This window comes from Netta rufina, assembly GCF_964035555.1.
Source record: "Netta rufina genome assembly, chromosome: 10".
NCBI lineage: Eukaryota > Metazoa > Chordata > Aves > Anseriformes > Anatidae > Netta > Netta rufina.
Window position 1 is genome coordinate 16,507,511 of NC_140133.1, and position 15,797 is coordinate 16,523,307.

Sequence of the window (15,797 nt, forward strand, 5' to 3'; positions counted from 1 at the left end):
AAATAGGGAGAGAAAAAAAAAAAAAAAGTCCTTCCATTTTAGGCTACTGAAAGACCCTTCGAGTCCAGAGCAGTTGAGTCCAGCACTCATTTTTGGCACAAGAGGAAGGAGTTAACTCCTCTCCATGAGAAGTGGTGGAGGTTAATTAGCCTCACACGCCAAGAGTATCTCTGGAACAGCAAGGGAGGCTTCATATAGCTAAGCAGACTTAATAGGTTTATTGCTTTCAAGCTCTGTAATTTCGTTCCGTTGCTACAAACCTCTCCTGTAGTTATATGTATCGCAAGGACATTCTTAAGGCTGAGTCAAGGAGCAAACCAGCAGGGTTATCCAGCACAGGCCTCCCCACTCCTTCCTGCCTCATCTCTCCCCACAACCATCTTCCATTTAATTGAACCCGAAATTGAGATTTCGTCACTGACTGCTTTTACATGGAGGTTAGCACTCAGGTGCCCACTGATGGCATTTACACAGGTCGATGCTGCTCAGTCTCCCCTTCCCACAAAATACACATGGTTCTGAAACTCCAACATCTGTACCATTTATGTCTCCAAAGACTGATTTCCGTTCCCTGCTTTAATGTGAATTTGGCACTAGGGAAACTGCACTGATCTGCACGTGACATGTGAGTGACATCTCAACTGCACGCTTTTACTTTGATCTCCGGTGAAGTGGGAACACACCTTTGAGGGGATTACACAGATCAGGCTCAAGGTTTATGCTACTTTCAGCCTTCTGGTCAATAAAGATGCCAGCGAGCACCAACTGCGAATGCTTGGAGAGGAAACTGTCCAGTCAAACCTGCATGCAAACTGCTCAGCCTAAGTCTTGTAACCCAACCCGAAGCAGTCACAGTATTGTTGGATGATTTGTACTGAAGACTAACCTAAAATTGAAAAAAAAAAAACACAAAACAAAACAACAAAAAAACACTGAAACCCCTCTTTAACCTGAGGTTATTTGCAAAATACGTAAGTAAAACATGCAGCTACTTTCACTGAAACAACTGTTATTTCTTATTGACCCAGATAAATATGGCCCAGTAGTTTTTGCAGAGTAACTTCCGAAACAGCTCCCTACCTGTTCTAGCACAGACAGCTCCCTGGAACAGAAGTCACTTGGGAAGCAGGGAAATTATTCTGACAAAATGTTGCTTTTATTATAAATGGAGTCTATGCAGAATGGTGAGGTATCTGAGAATTGCTGATTTCAGTCAATTACTCTGCGTTGACAAGATTTCAATGAAAAATGGATTTCAAGCTGCAAACATTCCCTTTTTTTGGGGGAAAAGTACTTTGTTTACTTGGTAGGTTCAATGTTTAAATAACCTTTTTCAGTTACAAATACTCAAAATAAAGATGTGCCTTTTGTGGCCGTGTTAACAATAATTCTTCAAAATAGATGAGATGTGCAGTGGCACTGTGCATCGCAGGGACAAAAACATCTCCTTAATTCTGCATTTTGTAACCAATAGCGCTGGCAGCTTTATGTATTCAGGCCTTGAATGGCCCTCCTGTGCTGTCAAGCATCTCTTCCTCCGGTGCAAGCACCGTGTCGTAACCCCTTCAAACCTGCTGAGCTTCACCTTCAGCCAGCAAAGGCTTCCTGCCTCCTCCGGTCGGACTTGCAGTCTCTGATGGGTTGGCACTTTCTTCTTATTACCACTTTAAATTACTCATGGCCAAACAATACCCATTTGCTCCTCAGCTAAGATCTCTTTGGTTTAAGAATCTTCTATCTCTCCTGCATAATAGCTACAGACAATAATTTTCCCCCCTCTGTCCCTTCGTTTTTGCTAAGCAAAGGCAGATTTGCAATCTGCTCTCAGGTACAGCCCAATCGGCCACCCTGCCCCTGCCTCTGCTCTGAGTTCACCCTTCTTCAACCCCTCAAATGTTGATGTCCAGACTGTGAGATGGACTTAGGGAGTTTTTTCCAGCACTGTGTAGGGATGAAATAGGAAAACAATAGCAAGAATATAATCATGCCCTAGGGAAGGGAGGAGAAAGGGGAAAATAAACTGAAAACAGAACATAGGTAAGGCAAGTCTTCCATGGGGCCTCTCAAAAGCAAAAAAATGACATGACATCATCCCTTTCTTAATGTACTTATCCCCCCCCAAATCTCAGACGAGTCCCTCAAATGATTTTCAGATGCCACGCGAGCAGCTGAGCATGCAGAGGGGGCACTGCAGCTCCATCCTCCCTGAAGCCATCCCTGTGTTCCTCCCTCGGAGCACCTGCAGGACTCACCCGCTCCCCCAAGGCAGGAAATATTACAGGAAATATTTCCCAGGCTGCTCTCGGTGGCTGCGGGTTTGCATTTTAACAATTAAACCTTGTTGTAGGGAGCGCATGAGCAGCTCAGAGCAGGCAGAGCTTTTGCTGTATATTACCCGTCTTTTGCTGATATTTTTCTGCCTGATTAGTAATCACTTCTGACAAATCCTTTCGTCGGCTCTGAGCACCAGACGTAGTGTTACAGGGATGCTTCGTGCACAGCCTGGCTGCATGCAAATGTTAGGCTAATGCAAGGATGCCTGGCAGCATCTGAGCACTTTCTTCACTGGACACCAGAGGGAGGAGGAGGAAAGGACAACTGACTGAAGCTAAAGAACAGCTTCAGGAGCCCTGAATCAGGCACAGGGGCCAACAGCATTTCTGTATCTGGATCACAACAAACAGCAGCACGTTGTCTGAGGATGGTACTTCTGCGAAAAGACTTGGCAGAGGTAACACAAGGCAAAATTTCTGGAGAGAGGACCCAAGTGCAGCAGCACTGAGCACTGAGTATGTTTTAGCCACCTCCATCTCGAGCTTTTAACAAACCTGACTGGTTCTGATGGTGGGCTGCTACTGCTGAGTGTATTCTGCTGGGCTTTGGTGCCACAACCTCCATGCCCTTCAGTCCAGTTTTCTTCTGGGGAGGGAGAAAACCGCATTTCAACAACTAACTGGATCCAGGGCCACCATGGTTTCAGAGTCCTGTATCATGAGAGCATGAAATTTGGAGCTGCAAGTGCTCTGCACCAAGAGAGAAATGTCAGGACCTTGAGGGAGGGGGAGAGGAAGCTCAAGGAGATTGATACGGCACCTATGTGGGAAGGGGACAGTGAATGTTCAACATGTGTTTAGTGTCTCAATTCAATAAAAAATATATGAGATTCAGCAAGATTACCAGGGAACTATTTACTATCCTATTAAAACTCTGCTTTTATTTCCTCATCAAACCTTTTCATTATGCCTTCAAGGCACAAGGAGAATTATTAAATGTCAGCCACAATTCAAATAATTAATGTATGGTGGTACCAGATATATATGTGCTCTCAAGGAGGATTAATAATAGCTGCTATCTTTCTTCCAACCATATTTTTTCCAAAATACATATATTAATCATGAGACTGCGGTCCATTTTTTAAACCTATCTGGTATTGAAAGTCTCTAAGGAATCCACACCTTGAAAATTGCAGAACTCTTAATATATTCTATTCTGTACTTTTTAATTTACTACCAAAATACAAAAATACAGTAGGCACTTGCAAATGAAGGAGTATAAGAAAGGCGCTGCTTTCTCCGGGCTTGCTATTAATTGCAGAATCGGTGCCCTCCATTCCTTGAAAAGACTTCAGAAACAAACCAGAGGTGCAAATTCACAAAGCAGCATGCCTCCAATGGACTGGCCTTGGTCACCAACTGACTACAATCTAAACACTTTGGGAGGGTTTTAGAGAAGTGTTTTCATACCCAACACTCCCCCTAGGGCTGCCTGGGGCTGTGTTCAGCACCTGCCTCTCAGCGTACCTCTGTCCCTGCAGTGTGCCCACATCGTCTGTGGAAAGCACTGTATGGGACAGGGAGCACAGTGGGGCCGTGGCTTTGCCCCCGTCAGGGCCACAGGGCCAGCATCAGGCTGATCCCTCCTCACAGCAGAGAGCAGAGGCACAGGGGAGAGCTGACCCCTCTGGTCTCGGCTTTGTGCTGGGCAGCTGACCTGGACATCCCCTGCAAGCTCCACACTCCTTCTCCCTGTAAATTTAATCTGCCAATTATAAGCATACTACGTGAGGAGGGGTGTGCTGCTTTACCCTTACTCTGTCAGTGGCAGAGTGATCCTGCAGACGGCCGGATCCCACTAGCAGGTTACCCTGCATGCCCACGCCCGGCATTTTTGTACCAGGACTCTTATTTTGGACTCTTTTTGTACCTGCTGGTGCCCTCTCAGCAACGCAAGCAAAAATGAGCTCAGCTCCCAGTTGCCAACAAATAAATACGGCAAGAAGAAATGTTTCAATCACTCACAACTTGGAGAAGTTTAACTTCTCTGCCTCCAACCCAAACTGTACCCCAGTGAAAAATCATTTCCATAGTGAAAAGTCCACAGGTATCTGGCTTCAGACACTGCAAATCACAGAACATATTACAAGCTTCTTTCATCCCTTAAAACAGCTCAGGAAACGTCCTTATTCTTTAAATGAATAAAGTTTTATGAGCAGATTGAGGTTTGTAATGTAAGTAAAGGTGTAGCCATACCACCCTCTTGCCCCCTACCAGACGCCGTGTGTAGTGCAAGTGCGCACAGAAATTAATGCACATTGCCTTCAGAGCAGCATCAAAACCCAAATAATTTTAACCATCTATGTGACCTAACAACTGCCAACATGCGGCAGATCCTACACCTCAGGCCACAAAGCATTTCAGCAGAGAGTTTTAAGAGAGCAGGTCTTTCGTGACACGTGCTTTTTTTGATAAATTTCAAAAAGCGGTTTCAAAAACGTACCTCCTCGCTGCACCAGCAACGTGACTTCGCTTCCCTTGGGACATTCAATCAGCATATCCACCACCTGGTTGTGCGTGAGGCTCTGCACATTCTTCTTGTTCACTTCGACTATGAGATCGCCCTCCTTCAGGCCGCGGCACCGCGGGCTGTCCACGATTTGTTTCACTCTTTGGCCGCCCCCGCCGGGACTGTCTGCTATAGTAAAGCCAAAGCCCATGGGCCCTTTCACTATATGCACAGTTATCAGTTCAGGCTGCGTTGCTATCGAGGACGCCAAAGAGACCGTGTCATTGGGGTAGCCGTGGGGTCCGTTGGAGGAGACCTCAGCCGGGCTGCTGGGCCTCGCCTCCTTTGTGCCGTTTACTTTCCCTGTTTTACTGCTGTGGCTAGCCGGGGAGTCGTAGTTTTCCTGCCCATTCACAATGATCGGCTCTTTGTCCAAAATTGCCACGGACGTCACCAGGCTCGTGTTGGGGTCGTCGGGGTCGAAGGGCAGGGGGTAGCCTCGGCACAGTTCCAGGTCCACGCTGGCACCGATGGGGATGGACTGGAAGATTTTCACGACTTGAGCGTGAGTGTGCCCCAGCACACAGGTGTCGTTCACGCTGACTATGACGTCCCCTGCAGAGGACACAGACAGATAGACAAATGCGTACAGCTGCTTCACGTTTGTGCAGGAACCTGAGAAATGGAGCCTGCGAGCTGTGATCTGCAGCACTCACAGGTACCACTCTCAGGTGAAGAGCAGCACCCAAATACTTTGCAAGGAAAAGGAGCAGTCACATTTGGGCAAGTAAGAATTATCTGCACATAACGGACTCACTGCTAAAGCCTTCAAGTACATAAATGTTTTTGAAATGGAAAGTTGAATTTGGCTCATGCAAAAATTAATAAATTCAAGCGACAATATATAGCCCATTTAGCAGTTATTGTGAAGCCCCAGCTCTCACTGTTACACCCTGTGCTAGGCTGACATACGATAGAAGCAAAACTGAGAGCGTATGAGAGCTGTAACAGAAGGCTCAAATACCAACTGCTCAAAAACACTGCCACGTAGCATGTCTCAAGCATACTTTAGCCTGACATCTAGGTATGATTCACTTCTTTAAGGCTGTGGCTGCAAGACAGGGATCTTTAGCATGTGATGCGCAGGTGGGCACTCCTCTGCCCATATCCTGCGAGAAGCTGGGAGAAGGGGTGCATGCCATGGCAGATAAATACAACGTGCAGATGCAACCCTACACAAACACCGCAGATTTAGAGCATATCCCTCAATACATCCCGCTTCCTTGCTTGCTAATTGGAAAGCTGAATGCCCTTCCCCCAAAACAAGGTGAGGACTAGAGGTCGTTAAGAATTGCGCATAAAAACATCTGAAAAAACATAAATCAAAGTGGTGGTGGAGATTTGATTTAAAGTACCTGTTTCCATTTTGCCATCCAGGGCTGCGGGGCCGTCGAGCACCAAACTTTTGATCTGCAGAAATTCATCTGGCTCATCTCCTCCAACGACAGTGAAGCCAAACCCCCTGCTGCTTTTCCTTAGCTTAGTGTGGATGAACTTCCCTTTCAACTCCGAGGGGTTTCTCGTAAAAAAAGGTTTTCCTGTGTAGGAAGTTTGGAAAATCTATGAACAGGCAGGCAAGAGCATTTGATCTGTGTTTCCTCTGTCCCTCACCGTTCTAACAAGTGCACAGACACAGCGGTGAGCCTGGCTGGGACCGAGCTTGGCTCTGCTGTCCTGGCACCTCATTGCACTCCACCTGTTTCCCTGGGACCAATCATGCAGTAAAAGGAATGAGCAAAAACCTCCTATTACCAGCTGCTTTGTTAGCTGTGCTTGTGCATACCAAAGACCTGAGCCTACACAGGGGGGAAAATGCTTTTTTTGGGGGAATAGAATATATTAAAGCTGGCAATGCTGGCATAGATACATGTTTTATCTCTGTCCTGACGTGGTGACATCCATCCCAGTAAGGATGGGAGGCGGGCAGCACAGCTGCCCCCTACAAAAAAATCTGTAGTAAGAATCTCTGCAGAGATTAGTACCATTTTTTTCCTCTCCCCTTGGCCTTCTCCCAACCCACCAAGCAAAAAGCAGCTTCCAAGCAGTGGCCAGACACTGCTCAACCCTGCCCACCCCACCATTGCTGCCGCCATAGGACCTCTGCTGCCAGGGCAGGGAGGTGCTGCTGCTCTTCAGACACTGCTGGATGTCTGACTCTTCTTTCTGCTCCTTGCCTGTTGCAGATGAAGCACTGTCGTTGTGAGGTGCGGATCAAAGAGTCCCTGGGACTGGGGTGGCTGTGCCGGAGGCTGCTAAAGCTCTCCGGGAGCACAGTTAAGAGAGAACAAGGCGCTCCAAAACCAAACGCGCATCCTCGCCAAGCATGTCGCACAGCCTTGGAGAAGGAGTCAGAGCTGCTGTACCTCACAGAGCCAACACCAAACACCTTTGCACTTTTAATTGTTTTTAATGCTTAGAGGGGAAGCGACTGTGCCACTAAGCCCTCTGGTGACAGCTCCGGGAGCAGCAGCGTGAGGCGCAGCCAGGAGGGCTGGCACACGCTCAAAAAACCTCGGCAGCACCGCCGTGGGCCTCTGCTCAGAAAGCAGACCTTGAGGGAGGCTTGTAAGCCTTTGACTTGGGGAGGGGGGGATAAAAATGTTCATTTGAAGATTATTCATGAGGGGGAAGTGCGAGGATTCGCACTCTTCTGCCTTTGAAGGGTAGCACAGAAATCCCGCGCACCGTGGGCAGGCCCCAAGGTGCAGAGAAGCGCCTTGATCGCTGAGTGCAGCCCAGCCCCGCCGGTAACAACACAGCTGAGAGGCAGCACGTAGCAGGGCTTGGTCCTCTGCTAATTTCTGGTTCAAAAGCTGAACAGAACAGGCAGAGCGTGCCAGCTTCTGCCTACAAACACAGCGTGAACTCGCCCTGTAGTAACAGCGGGTGGTAGCACCACAGGCTATGTCCCACCTACAGCATTTGGGAAGGGCTCACGTTTTAAGGGAGTGCATCCACAAAATCCCAGCTGGAAGAGCAGTGCCAGAGGCACAGGGAGGGTTCCTTGTGACCACATCCCCACCAGCAGTGCCACCGGTGGGAGGCGGAAACTCCTGGGTACAGGGCGGGAGGACAGGGAGCTGGAAAGAGCTGCTGTGAAAGGGGGAGCGAGAGAAGGAGGAGCAGCACTGAGAAAGAAAGAGGAAGGAATGGAAGAGAGAGAGCCATCAGTGGGTATCAGGGCACATCACTCAGAGTGGTGCTGAGACATGCTAACGCTTTCCTGAGTGTTGCTGTAAGATTTCGGTGGATGGCAGTCAGGAGTGGGTAGAGAGCTGAGTGAGGCTCCTAGCAGGTCCTTTGCTTTGTCATGCACGGATGCTTGGGCAGCCCTTGCTCCTTCCTGACAGTGTAAAAGGCAGATGTGGCATTTGGAGATGTCTCCTAGAACAGGACCAGCTGTTTGGGGGCACTCTGATGAGATAACGAACACCAGATGCCTGGTGGGCAGGGCACTGCCCCCAGACCTCCTGTGTTTTTCCTTGCTGCCAGTCTGGACTATCCTACCACGCTCTAACACCCCTTGGGAATGTGCTGGGGGGGTTGGACACCGTCAAATTGGGTACATCTTTTTCAGAAGGTCAGATCTACTGCCACCTGTACAGAGAGCACGTCCTGGCTCTTCATGGCAGAGAAGGCACCCCAGGATGCCACCGCACCTGCCAGACTCATCTTCAGAGACCACAGCTGACCTGCAGAGCTAGAGAGTTATTTTCCAGCTCCTGGGGCCTGCCTCAATGACATGCTTCTGTGTCCCCCTCTCTCACCTTCCTGATCCTCTGGTTCCTGCACACCAGGGCAATGCTGCACACACGCAATGCAATTTAGATGTCACTAAAGATGCAGCTTACTTACAACCACTTGTAACCAGAGAGCACTTGTACTGCAACAGGTACAAGTGAAATTCTGCCCTTGCTGGCAACCTGATCTAGCAACGTTTCTGCTCATGCTGCGAATCCAAGAATGATTCCTGTCCTGTCTGGCAAGGTTTTTAAGACAAGCCACTGGTCTGTGAGGAGCTGGCCATACACAGACCACCAACACTAATAAAAAGGGCTATCGCACCCTACAGTGCTTGTACACATTTAATTCAACTTCAAAGTAGGTCCACAGTGTTTAAACCTAATATCACTCCCTCCTCATCACTCCCTCCCAGCTCCTACCCTAATGCCTAAAGGCATTCAAACTTAAATTTTCATGTGGATGTCTGTGTCTTTGTCATATTAAAATATGGTAAGCTTTTATGTTGATTTTGGGAGGGAAGGTTGCCCTGTATAAACAGAAAAAAAAATGTTTGCTCTTGATCTTACTATAAGAGCCACACTCTAAACTCAGCAGTGTTTAGAAGAAATAAAAGCCAAATCCTTGCTTACCCATACAGCTCTGTAGAACAAGTTCTCCTCCCATTTGAACTTGCATCCACCAGCAGCAGTTGCTGTTAAAACCCACTGATGTAACTCATGTTTTCATGCCTTTTTAAAGACTTGGAACACTACATGGGAGAACAGTCACAATCCTTTTTTCATGCAGGTAATCTCATTTGCCTCTTGCATTTGGCAACAGATGTCGTCTTGAAACAACTAGTCTCAAAGTCTAGGGTAATTCAGATGAGCAGGCACATACCCTGGTGTATGACACTAGTAATGGAGATATTCCCTTTACTGTGGCTGAGGGAATTTAATTTGTGTGAAAAAAAAACTTGTTGCACTTTTACAACTGGTTCAACAAGGTTGTTACCTTGCACTGGTGCTTCCCGAACTGCCTCTTGGTTGTTTGAAACATGGTTTGGAGCAGCGGGTGGTGGGAGAGATGGACACTCCTCTGTCCATTCTGGAGGGGGCAGAGAGGGAAATGTTACTTGTTTCACATCAGCACTACGAGTTCGTGCATGTACACACACTGGGAGTGTAAGGTTTGAGCACAGGAAACATGAGAAGCATGGCAAGAGTGGAAAGAGTCATGGAAAGAAGAAATAAAATGAATGGGATGTTCAAAAACCTATTCTGGAGGACTCTGTGTCCAGGTCAACTGCTGGGACACCCTACCTCACACTCATACTTGGGACTTCATTTGCATCTAGGTGGTCTCAGTATTTATATTAAATCTATTCCTCACAGCCCACATCTGTTCACCCTGACTGTTAAGTAGAAGGGATGATGTTGTTGCAAATGAGGCTGCAGAAGGAATGCTGAGGCCTAAATCATCCCAATTATCTCCCCCCTTTGACAGGAGCCGTTGTTGAATGAGGGGTGGGAAAGCTATGGAGGTACCAAGACAAACCCACAGGCATCTCACTGCATTTGAGCTGCTTTCTTTTTTTTAAACAAAAAAAAAAAAAAAGGAAAAAAATGAAAACTAAAACAAAAAAAAAAAGGAAAAAAGTGAAAAAGCGTTTTGAAATCACAAAATTACTTCAGATGCTAGAGCTTGACAACATCCAACATCTTTGGGTCAAGAACTCCCCCATGCTGAAAGGCTTCTCTAGTGTAGATGTAAAATGCCCACTCCTCATCTCCTTCAGTAGACTACAAGTCCCAGTGCAGATTGGAACAACACCAGCTATAGTGAACAACTTGATACAGCAGATGAAAGAGAAAAACGTGTGCTTTCATTATTTCTCGGAAGCCTAGAAACTTCCCAGAAATAAAGGCCATTAAAAAATCCTCTCCCCATTACAGGGCTGAAAGCTAGGACATTTAAGTGGTTAGATGGTTTAGATTTTCTTCATCTTATGTGAAGGGCATTTGCAACTTTTCTACACACGTCATTTTGCCTCTTAAAAGCTCTAAGGTCACAAAACCAAGGACAAAAACACTGGCACGGTGCTGCCAAAGTGAGGGAAGGCACATTCCCCCATGAAAACCCCAACCACCAAGCCCTCGGCGGCGCCAACCTTCGGGTGGCTGTTGCTGTTGCTCAAGCTGTTTCTTCCTCTTCGCTTCAAGAACTGGGTTTTCATATTGTGTCTTCCGGTTGATGTGGCTGGGGAAGAAAGAGAGCAAAGAATTAGGAAATCCTTTATGTGACAAGCAGGCATGACGGTCAGGTATTAAACTTCTCTGAGGAAAGGAGTAAAACTCTGAATGATACGAACAGCAGCAATGCTCAAAAAGTTGTGCCAAAAAGCATATTTAAGAAAACAAGTGGATTCCAGTCTTGATATGATGCACTGTCTAATTCCTTCAAATACACTAAAATAATGATCTATTCTGTAAAATAGTGAGATTAAAGCACAAAAGGTGCCCTTGCCTGATTGTATTTTAAAGGACAGGCCTATGTTATCCCCACTTTAATCTGATTCCCGGAGGTGCAGTCATTCCCTGGCTCACTGAAGTTAAAAAAAGAAAAAACAAACACAAACCCAATACCTGCTAACATCTGCCAGCTATCTGATCAATGCACACTATTAATAGAGTGTCTTAAAAATATCTGCCGGGATGCAGGCTATGGGCTGAAAAGCTGAGCTCTGAACGGATCAAAATATTCAGAATTGGCCACCAGCAAACACTCCCTGTTGAAACCAGCATTTGGTGAAACACCAGCTGCTCTCCTTCAAGGGCCATTAGGGTGCTTTTGACCCTTACAAAGTATTTAGAGCTAATACTTCTTACCAATTTCAAGAAGAAAAAAAAACAACAACAGAAGAGTAAAAGTTTCTCCATCACTACAAACAGTTCCTACTGCCAGGGGACTGGTAGAGTTAATTGTATTTGCTTAATGCCCATCTTTGTGTCCAAGGCAAAGTTTACATTTCAGGACTTTTTTTATTTTACAGTCTCTTATCCCACAAGTCTTTATTAAAAAGCAAACACATTTTCAAGTAATTATGATACAAGCACTGTAGAGTGCTGTTCAGAATTTTTCTGCTAAAGAGCAATATTTAACCAAACAAAGAAGCAGGTAAAATCTAGGTCGTGAGTTTTGTAAAAGGTTTCCAATTTCAAGATAGCTCCAGAAACTTAAGAATAATTATAAGGATTTCAAAAAATGCTACAATTTAAACTTTTTCATCTTAAAGTTGTTTCTCAAAAAACTATTAATCAATAACAGAGGAGTGCCTGAATTGGAAGGGACAGAGACAAATGCTCAAATAACGAGTATCTTGCTAGCTTATAGATAGTAAGTAAAATAAACTTACGTCTCATTGCTGTTACTTTTCTATTTAATTACAGCAGTAAGGAGTGCCACAGAACTACCAGGCACGTATATATAAAGTGACAGGAAAAAAGGCTGGAAAGACCTCTTGGCACGGCATTTAATAGCCGAAAAATATTCTCCATGTCTTTGGTAAATAAATGTCAAGGCTTAATTACACAGTTTGCTAACCTTGTTTCCCTAGGCACAGATGGTGGGGTCAGAACTGAGCCAAAGCAGACAGAAATTGTACTCCGTGTCTATTCTGAGGGCTATCGTAAGCCACCCTGGTAGACAGGAGCATACACATAATTAAAAATTCATTTTATGGGGTCAATGATGAAACAAAACTCAGCTCTCCAGTTTCCCAAGGGAAGCGGTCTGTCATCTAGATGGAGAAGAAGCTGTTCTAATTCCGGAGAGCGTCGCCCCGATCCCATGACTCTAGCCACAGCAATGCAGCCCCGTGCAAGAACCTCTGCCGTGGCTGGGCAGCCACACTGGCTCCTCCATTCCTCCTCGGGAGCCACTTGAGGGGAATGGGGCAGCCTGGTTTACATGCTGGTATTGTGAGCAGAGTGCTGGATGAAGGGGATCGAGCTCAGCTGACTGCACGCTTGTCAGTGCTCTATGGATGAAGGCATTTTGGGCGGTGCTGGGGCTCCTGCACGCCCTGCCCCTTGGGTGCTCCTGCCTCCCCTGAGCAGGGTGCTGAGCAGAGCCCACCCGAGGATGGGGAACACAAGGCAGAGGAAAGCCTTCCTCCACCCACCAGCCACCCCAGCCCCGGACAGCAGCACTTACTCTACATAGTAGACACCATATACGGGATCCTCAATTTTCTCCCAACCAGCAGGCAACTCTGGAAATAGAAAAAGCATTACTGAAGCCTCCATTGCAGGATCTTTTTCTGGCAGGCACCTGCTCTTGCTCAGCATACACACTCAGCAGCAGCTCAGATATTGCTTCAGACACTTTCCAGAACGATCAGAGCATTCTTTAAAGGCTGGCGTAGCGCAGCACTGACATCTCAACCTGCCCCATCGGTGCCGTGTTAGCGTGGGAAGATGCCCTAGCCAGTCAATTTTAGATTTGTTTTTTGCATCAAATGAACAAATGATCAATAAATTTCCTTTCTGGGAGTGCCTCAAGTACCCTCCTGGCTTGACCATCACGGGCAGAGTGGTCCTGAGTGGAGGCACTGCAGCAGAAATGGATGGATACAGGCTACAGGCCAGATTTACGTTAATACCAGCACATGAAGATGGGTAAGACTGCAGCAGGCAACTGTAGCAGGCTAACAGAAAGAGCACTTTTATCTTCTGTACCAGCGCGGAGCCATTTATGTTCACCACTGCTGATAAAACTGTATTTTTTGACACATCTCTCAGGGATTTACATTGCATCGCTCAGCCCCAAGTCCAACGTAATCGTGCATCTTGGAACGGGACAAAGGGGATTTAACGTAAACACCCGGAATATGGAAACCACCCAAGTGGGGCTGGCCCACGCAGATGTATTTCACTGCATAGTACTTAATGTAAAAACACATATTGCCATAATCACATGTAACAGAGATTTCCTTTTTTAATTAGCATAATTAACAAAAAACAGTTCTGAAGATGAAATTAACATTTGGAAATGTATCCACTTTTGTTCTTGTTGATTTTCTAGACTGCATATAGTACTTTAGCTATAATTAGTGAATGTAATAAAATCACTTCAGCATCCAACTGAGGGTTATTAAAGCTGTATGTATTACTTAAGGGCCTGATCCTTGTCCCACTCCTTTGAACACAATGTTCCCATTGGCTATGGCTACTGAAATAATCACCAGATAGAGTGGTACGTTTATGCAATATTGTAATTCAACTCAAAAGAAAGCTCCACCATGCTATGGACTGTGCAAGTGTGGTCCCTGCCCCACAGCCTCTGCACATTCATTCTTTTAAAAAGTCATTGTCAGATAACATAAGTTCACATATCTGATGCAAAATAATTCCTCAACATTTATCACTAAACTGACGAGACCAACAGAATATAATCAGTGTTTGTTTATTATCAAATGCAAAGATTTATTTTCATTAATGGTATCAATTTCTCAGCCAATACAATCAACAATGGCCCATTAGTTAGAATAAATGTAATTATCTAATTCTGCCTTAACAGACTTTAGCTCTGTTGCCATAAGGATAGAAACATCTCCAGACTGGAGACAAGCAGAATCTATACAAACACACATGGACTAATTACTCAAAGTTTATATTTGTGTTCGGAATTGGCTGAAGATCAGATGAAATTGATTTCAAGGTTTTTGCTCCACATGTCCCTTATTTGCAGATACAAGGTAGGTTTTTCATTCTTATCATTATTTCATCCTTACTGGGTTTACCATCTTTGGATTCCTTGAGACATAAGCAATTAAATGCAAGCCAGTGCTAAGTTTTGGGCATAAGAGTACTACACAAGGTTATCAGAAGACTGATCTGAAATAAATGCTTCAGAAACTGGTTTTTCGCCACGCCATGCAAGGAAGAAGACTAAATGAGAGCAAAAGTTAGAAAGCGAAAGGCCAATCTTGAAAGTCTTTTTGCAAAGACAGCTGTCTGGTTTGCAAAGGAGTCCCGTATGGTGAAAGCATTCCGGGGCTGGCTTAAAGAGTTTCCGTGCAGCTAAATTAAGACCTAGCAAGCAATCAGGAAAATTGCAAGTTGTGGCAGCCATTTCATTCTTAATTTGCACTGCGGTGAAAGTAGTATGGTAACAACCAAGCCGGGGGTGGGGTAGGGTGGAGGGAATTAATGGGGGAAGGGAGATGTAATGTACAAATGCCTTGAAGCGAGTTTTCCACAATTTTGCTTGCTTAGTAATTTTTGTTGATTTTGGACTAAGTGCTTTTGATTTTTACAGTTCAAACAAAAATGCTTTGCTTTGCTTCTGTTCACAACAGGTTTTGGTATTAAATTTTCCTTTTCCTTTTCTTTTAAAGAACTTTCATGGAAAGTCAGAAAATCGGCACTTTCCTAACCCCCAAACTGGTATTGTGCCCAAACCCTTTCAGGCTCCTGGACAGTTTTCTATCTCTGCAGCTTCCCATTTGAGGAATGTGTGTCTAGGTTTCCAGAAGTAGCAATACAAAAAACCTGCAATTCTAACACATTACTTGTTGATTACATAAATGCACTTTTGGACTTCTAAAAGCCTACAAAATTTCTCTAATGTCAATAATCTCCATAGCCATCTAAAACAATAATTTCTATGCCATGTTGCACTCTAGCTTCTTAGCTGCTTTAAATTATTCATCTCCCTTCTCCACCTCTCCTGCCAAACTGAAGATGATCCAGTGTATTGAAATTTTTCATAAATATAAGATTTCCAAAAACATTTTGCATCATTAGGAGTCTGAGTGAGCCACACAGCTTTTAATTTGGTACACCCACGCAGCACTCTGAAGTCTCAGAGAATTCGTCAGCAGATTGGATATTCTAACATTGGATATTGTCCATTCAGTGGACAAATATCCAATCTCACACTTTTAAGCCTGGGGTAAATACACAGATTCCTACTGAGATACTCTTGTTTAGTATCCTACCCTACAGAGGGGATAGATGGAATCCTACAAAGGAACTCCTCCAGGGATTTTAGTCACTTCCACGCATCACATAAAGGAGCTGGAGAAGACTTCAGTGTACCCAGTTTATACTGCTCCCCATGTAGGTGAGTCCAGGAGGATCTGCCCAAGTGTATGACAAATTCTACTCCAAAGACTAATTTTTTATGTCAATGTTCTGTCAAAAGAGAGATGATAACATAAGGAGAGG

At 45.3% G+C, this 15,797-nt stretch overlaps 1 protein-coding gene across 1 annotated transcript in view; it reads right to left on the reverse strand.

The window, feature by feature from the left end:
* MAGI1 (membrane associated guanylate kinase, WW and PDZ domain containing 1) overlaps positions 1–15,797 on the reverse strand; it is a 274,553-nt gene that overhangs the window by 47,799 nt on the left and 210,957 nt on the right. The window contains 5 exon segments of the mRNA XM_084292717.1: positions 4,777–5,397; positions 6,198–6,380; positions 9,580–9,672; positions 10,736–10,824; positions 12,781–12,838. Coding sequence (XP_084148843.1) covers positions 4,777–5,397; positions 6,198–6,380; positions 9,580–9,672; positions 10,736–10,824; positions 12,781–12,838 — 1,044 coding nt within the window.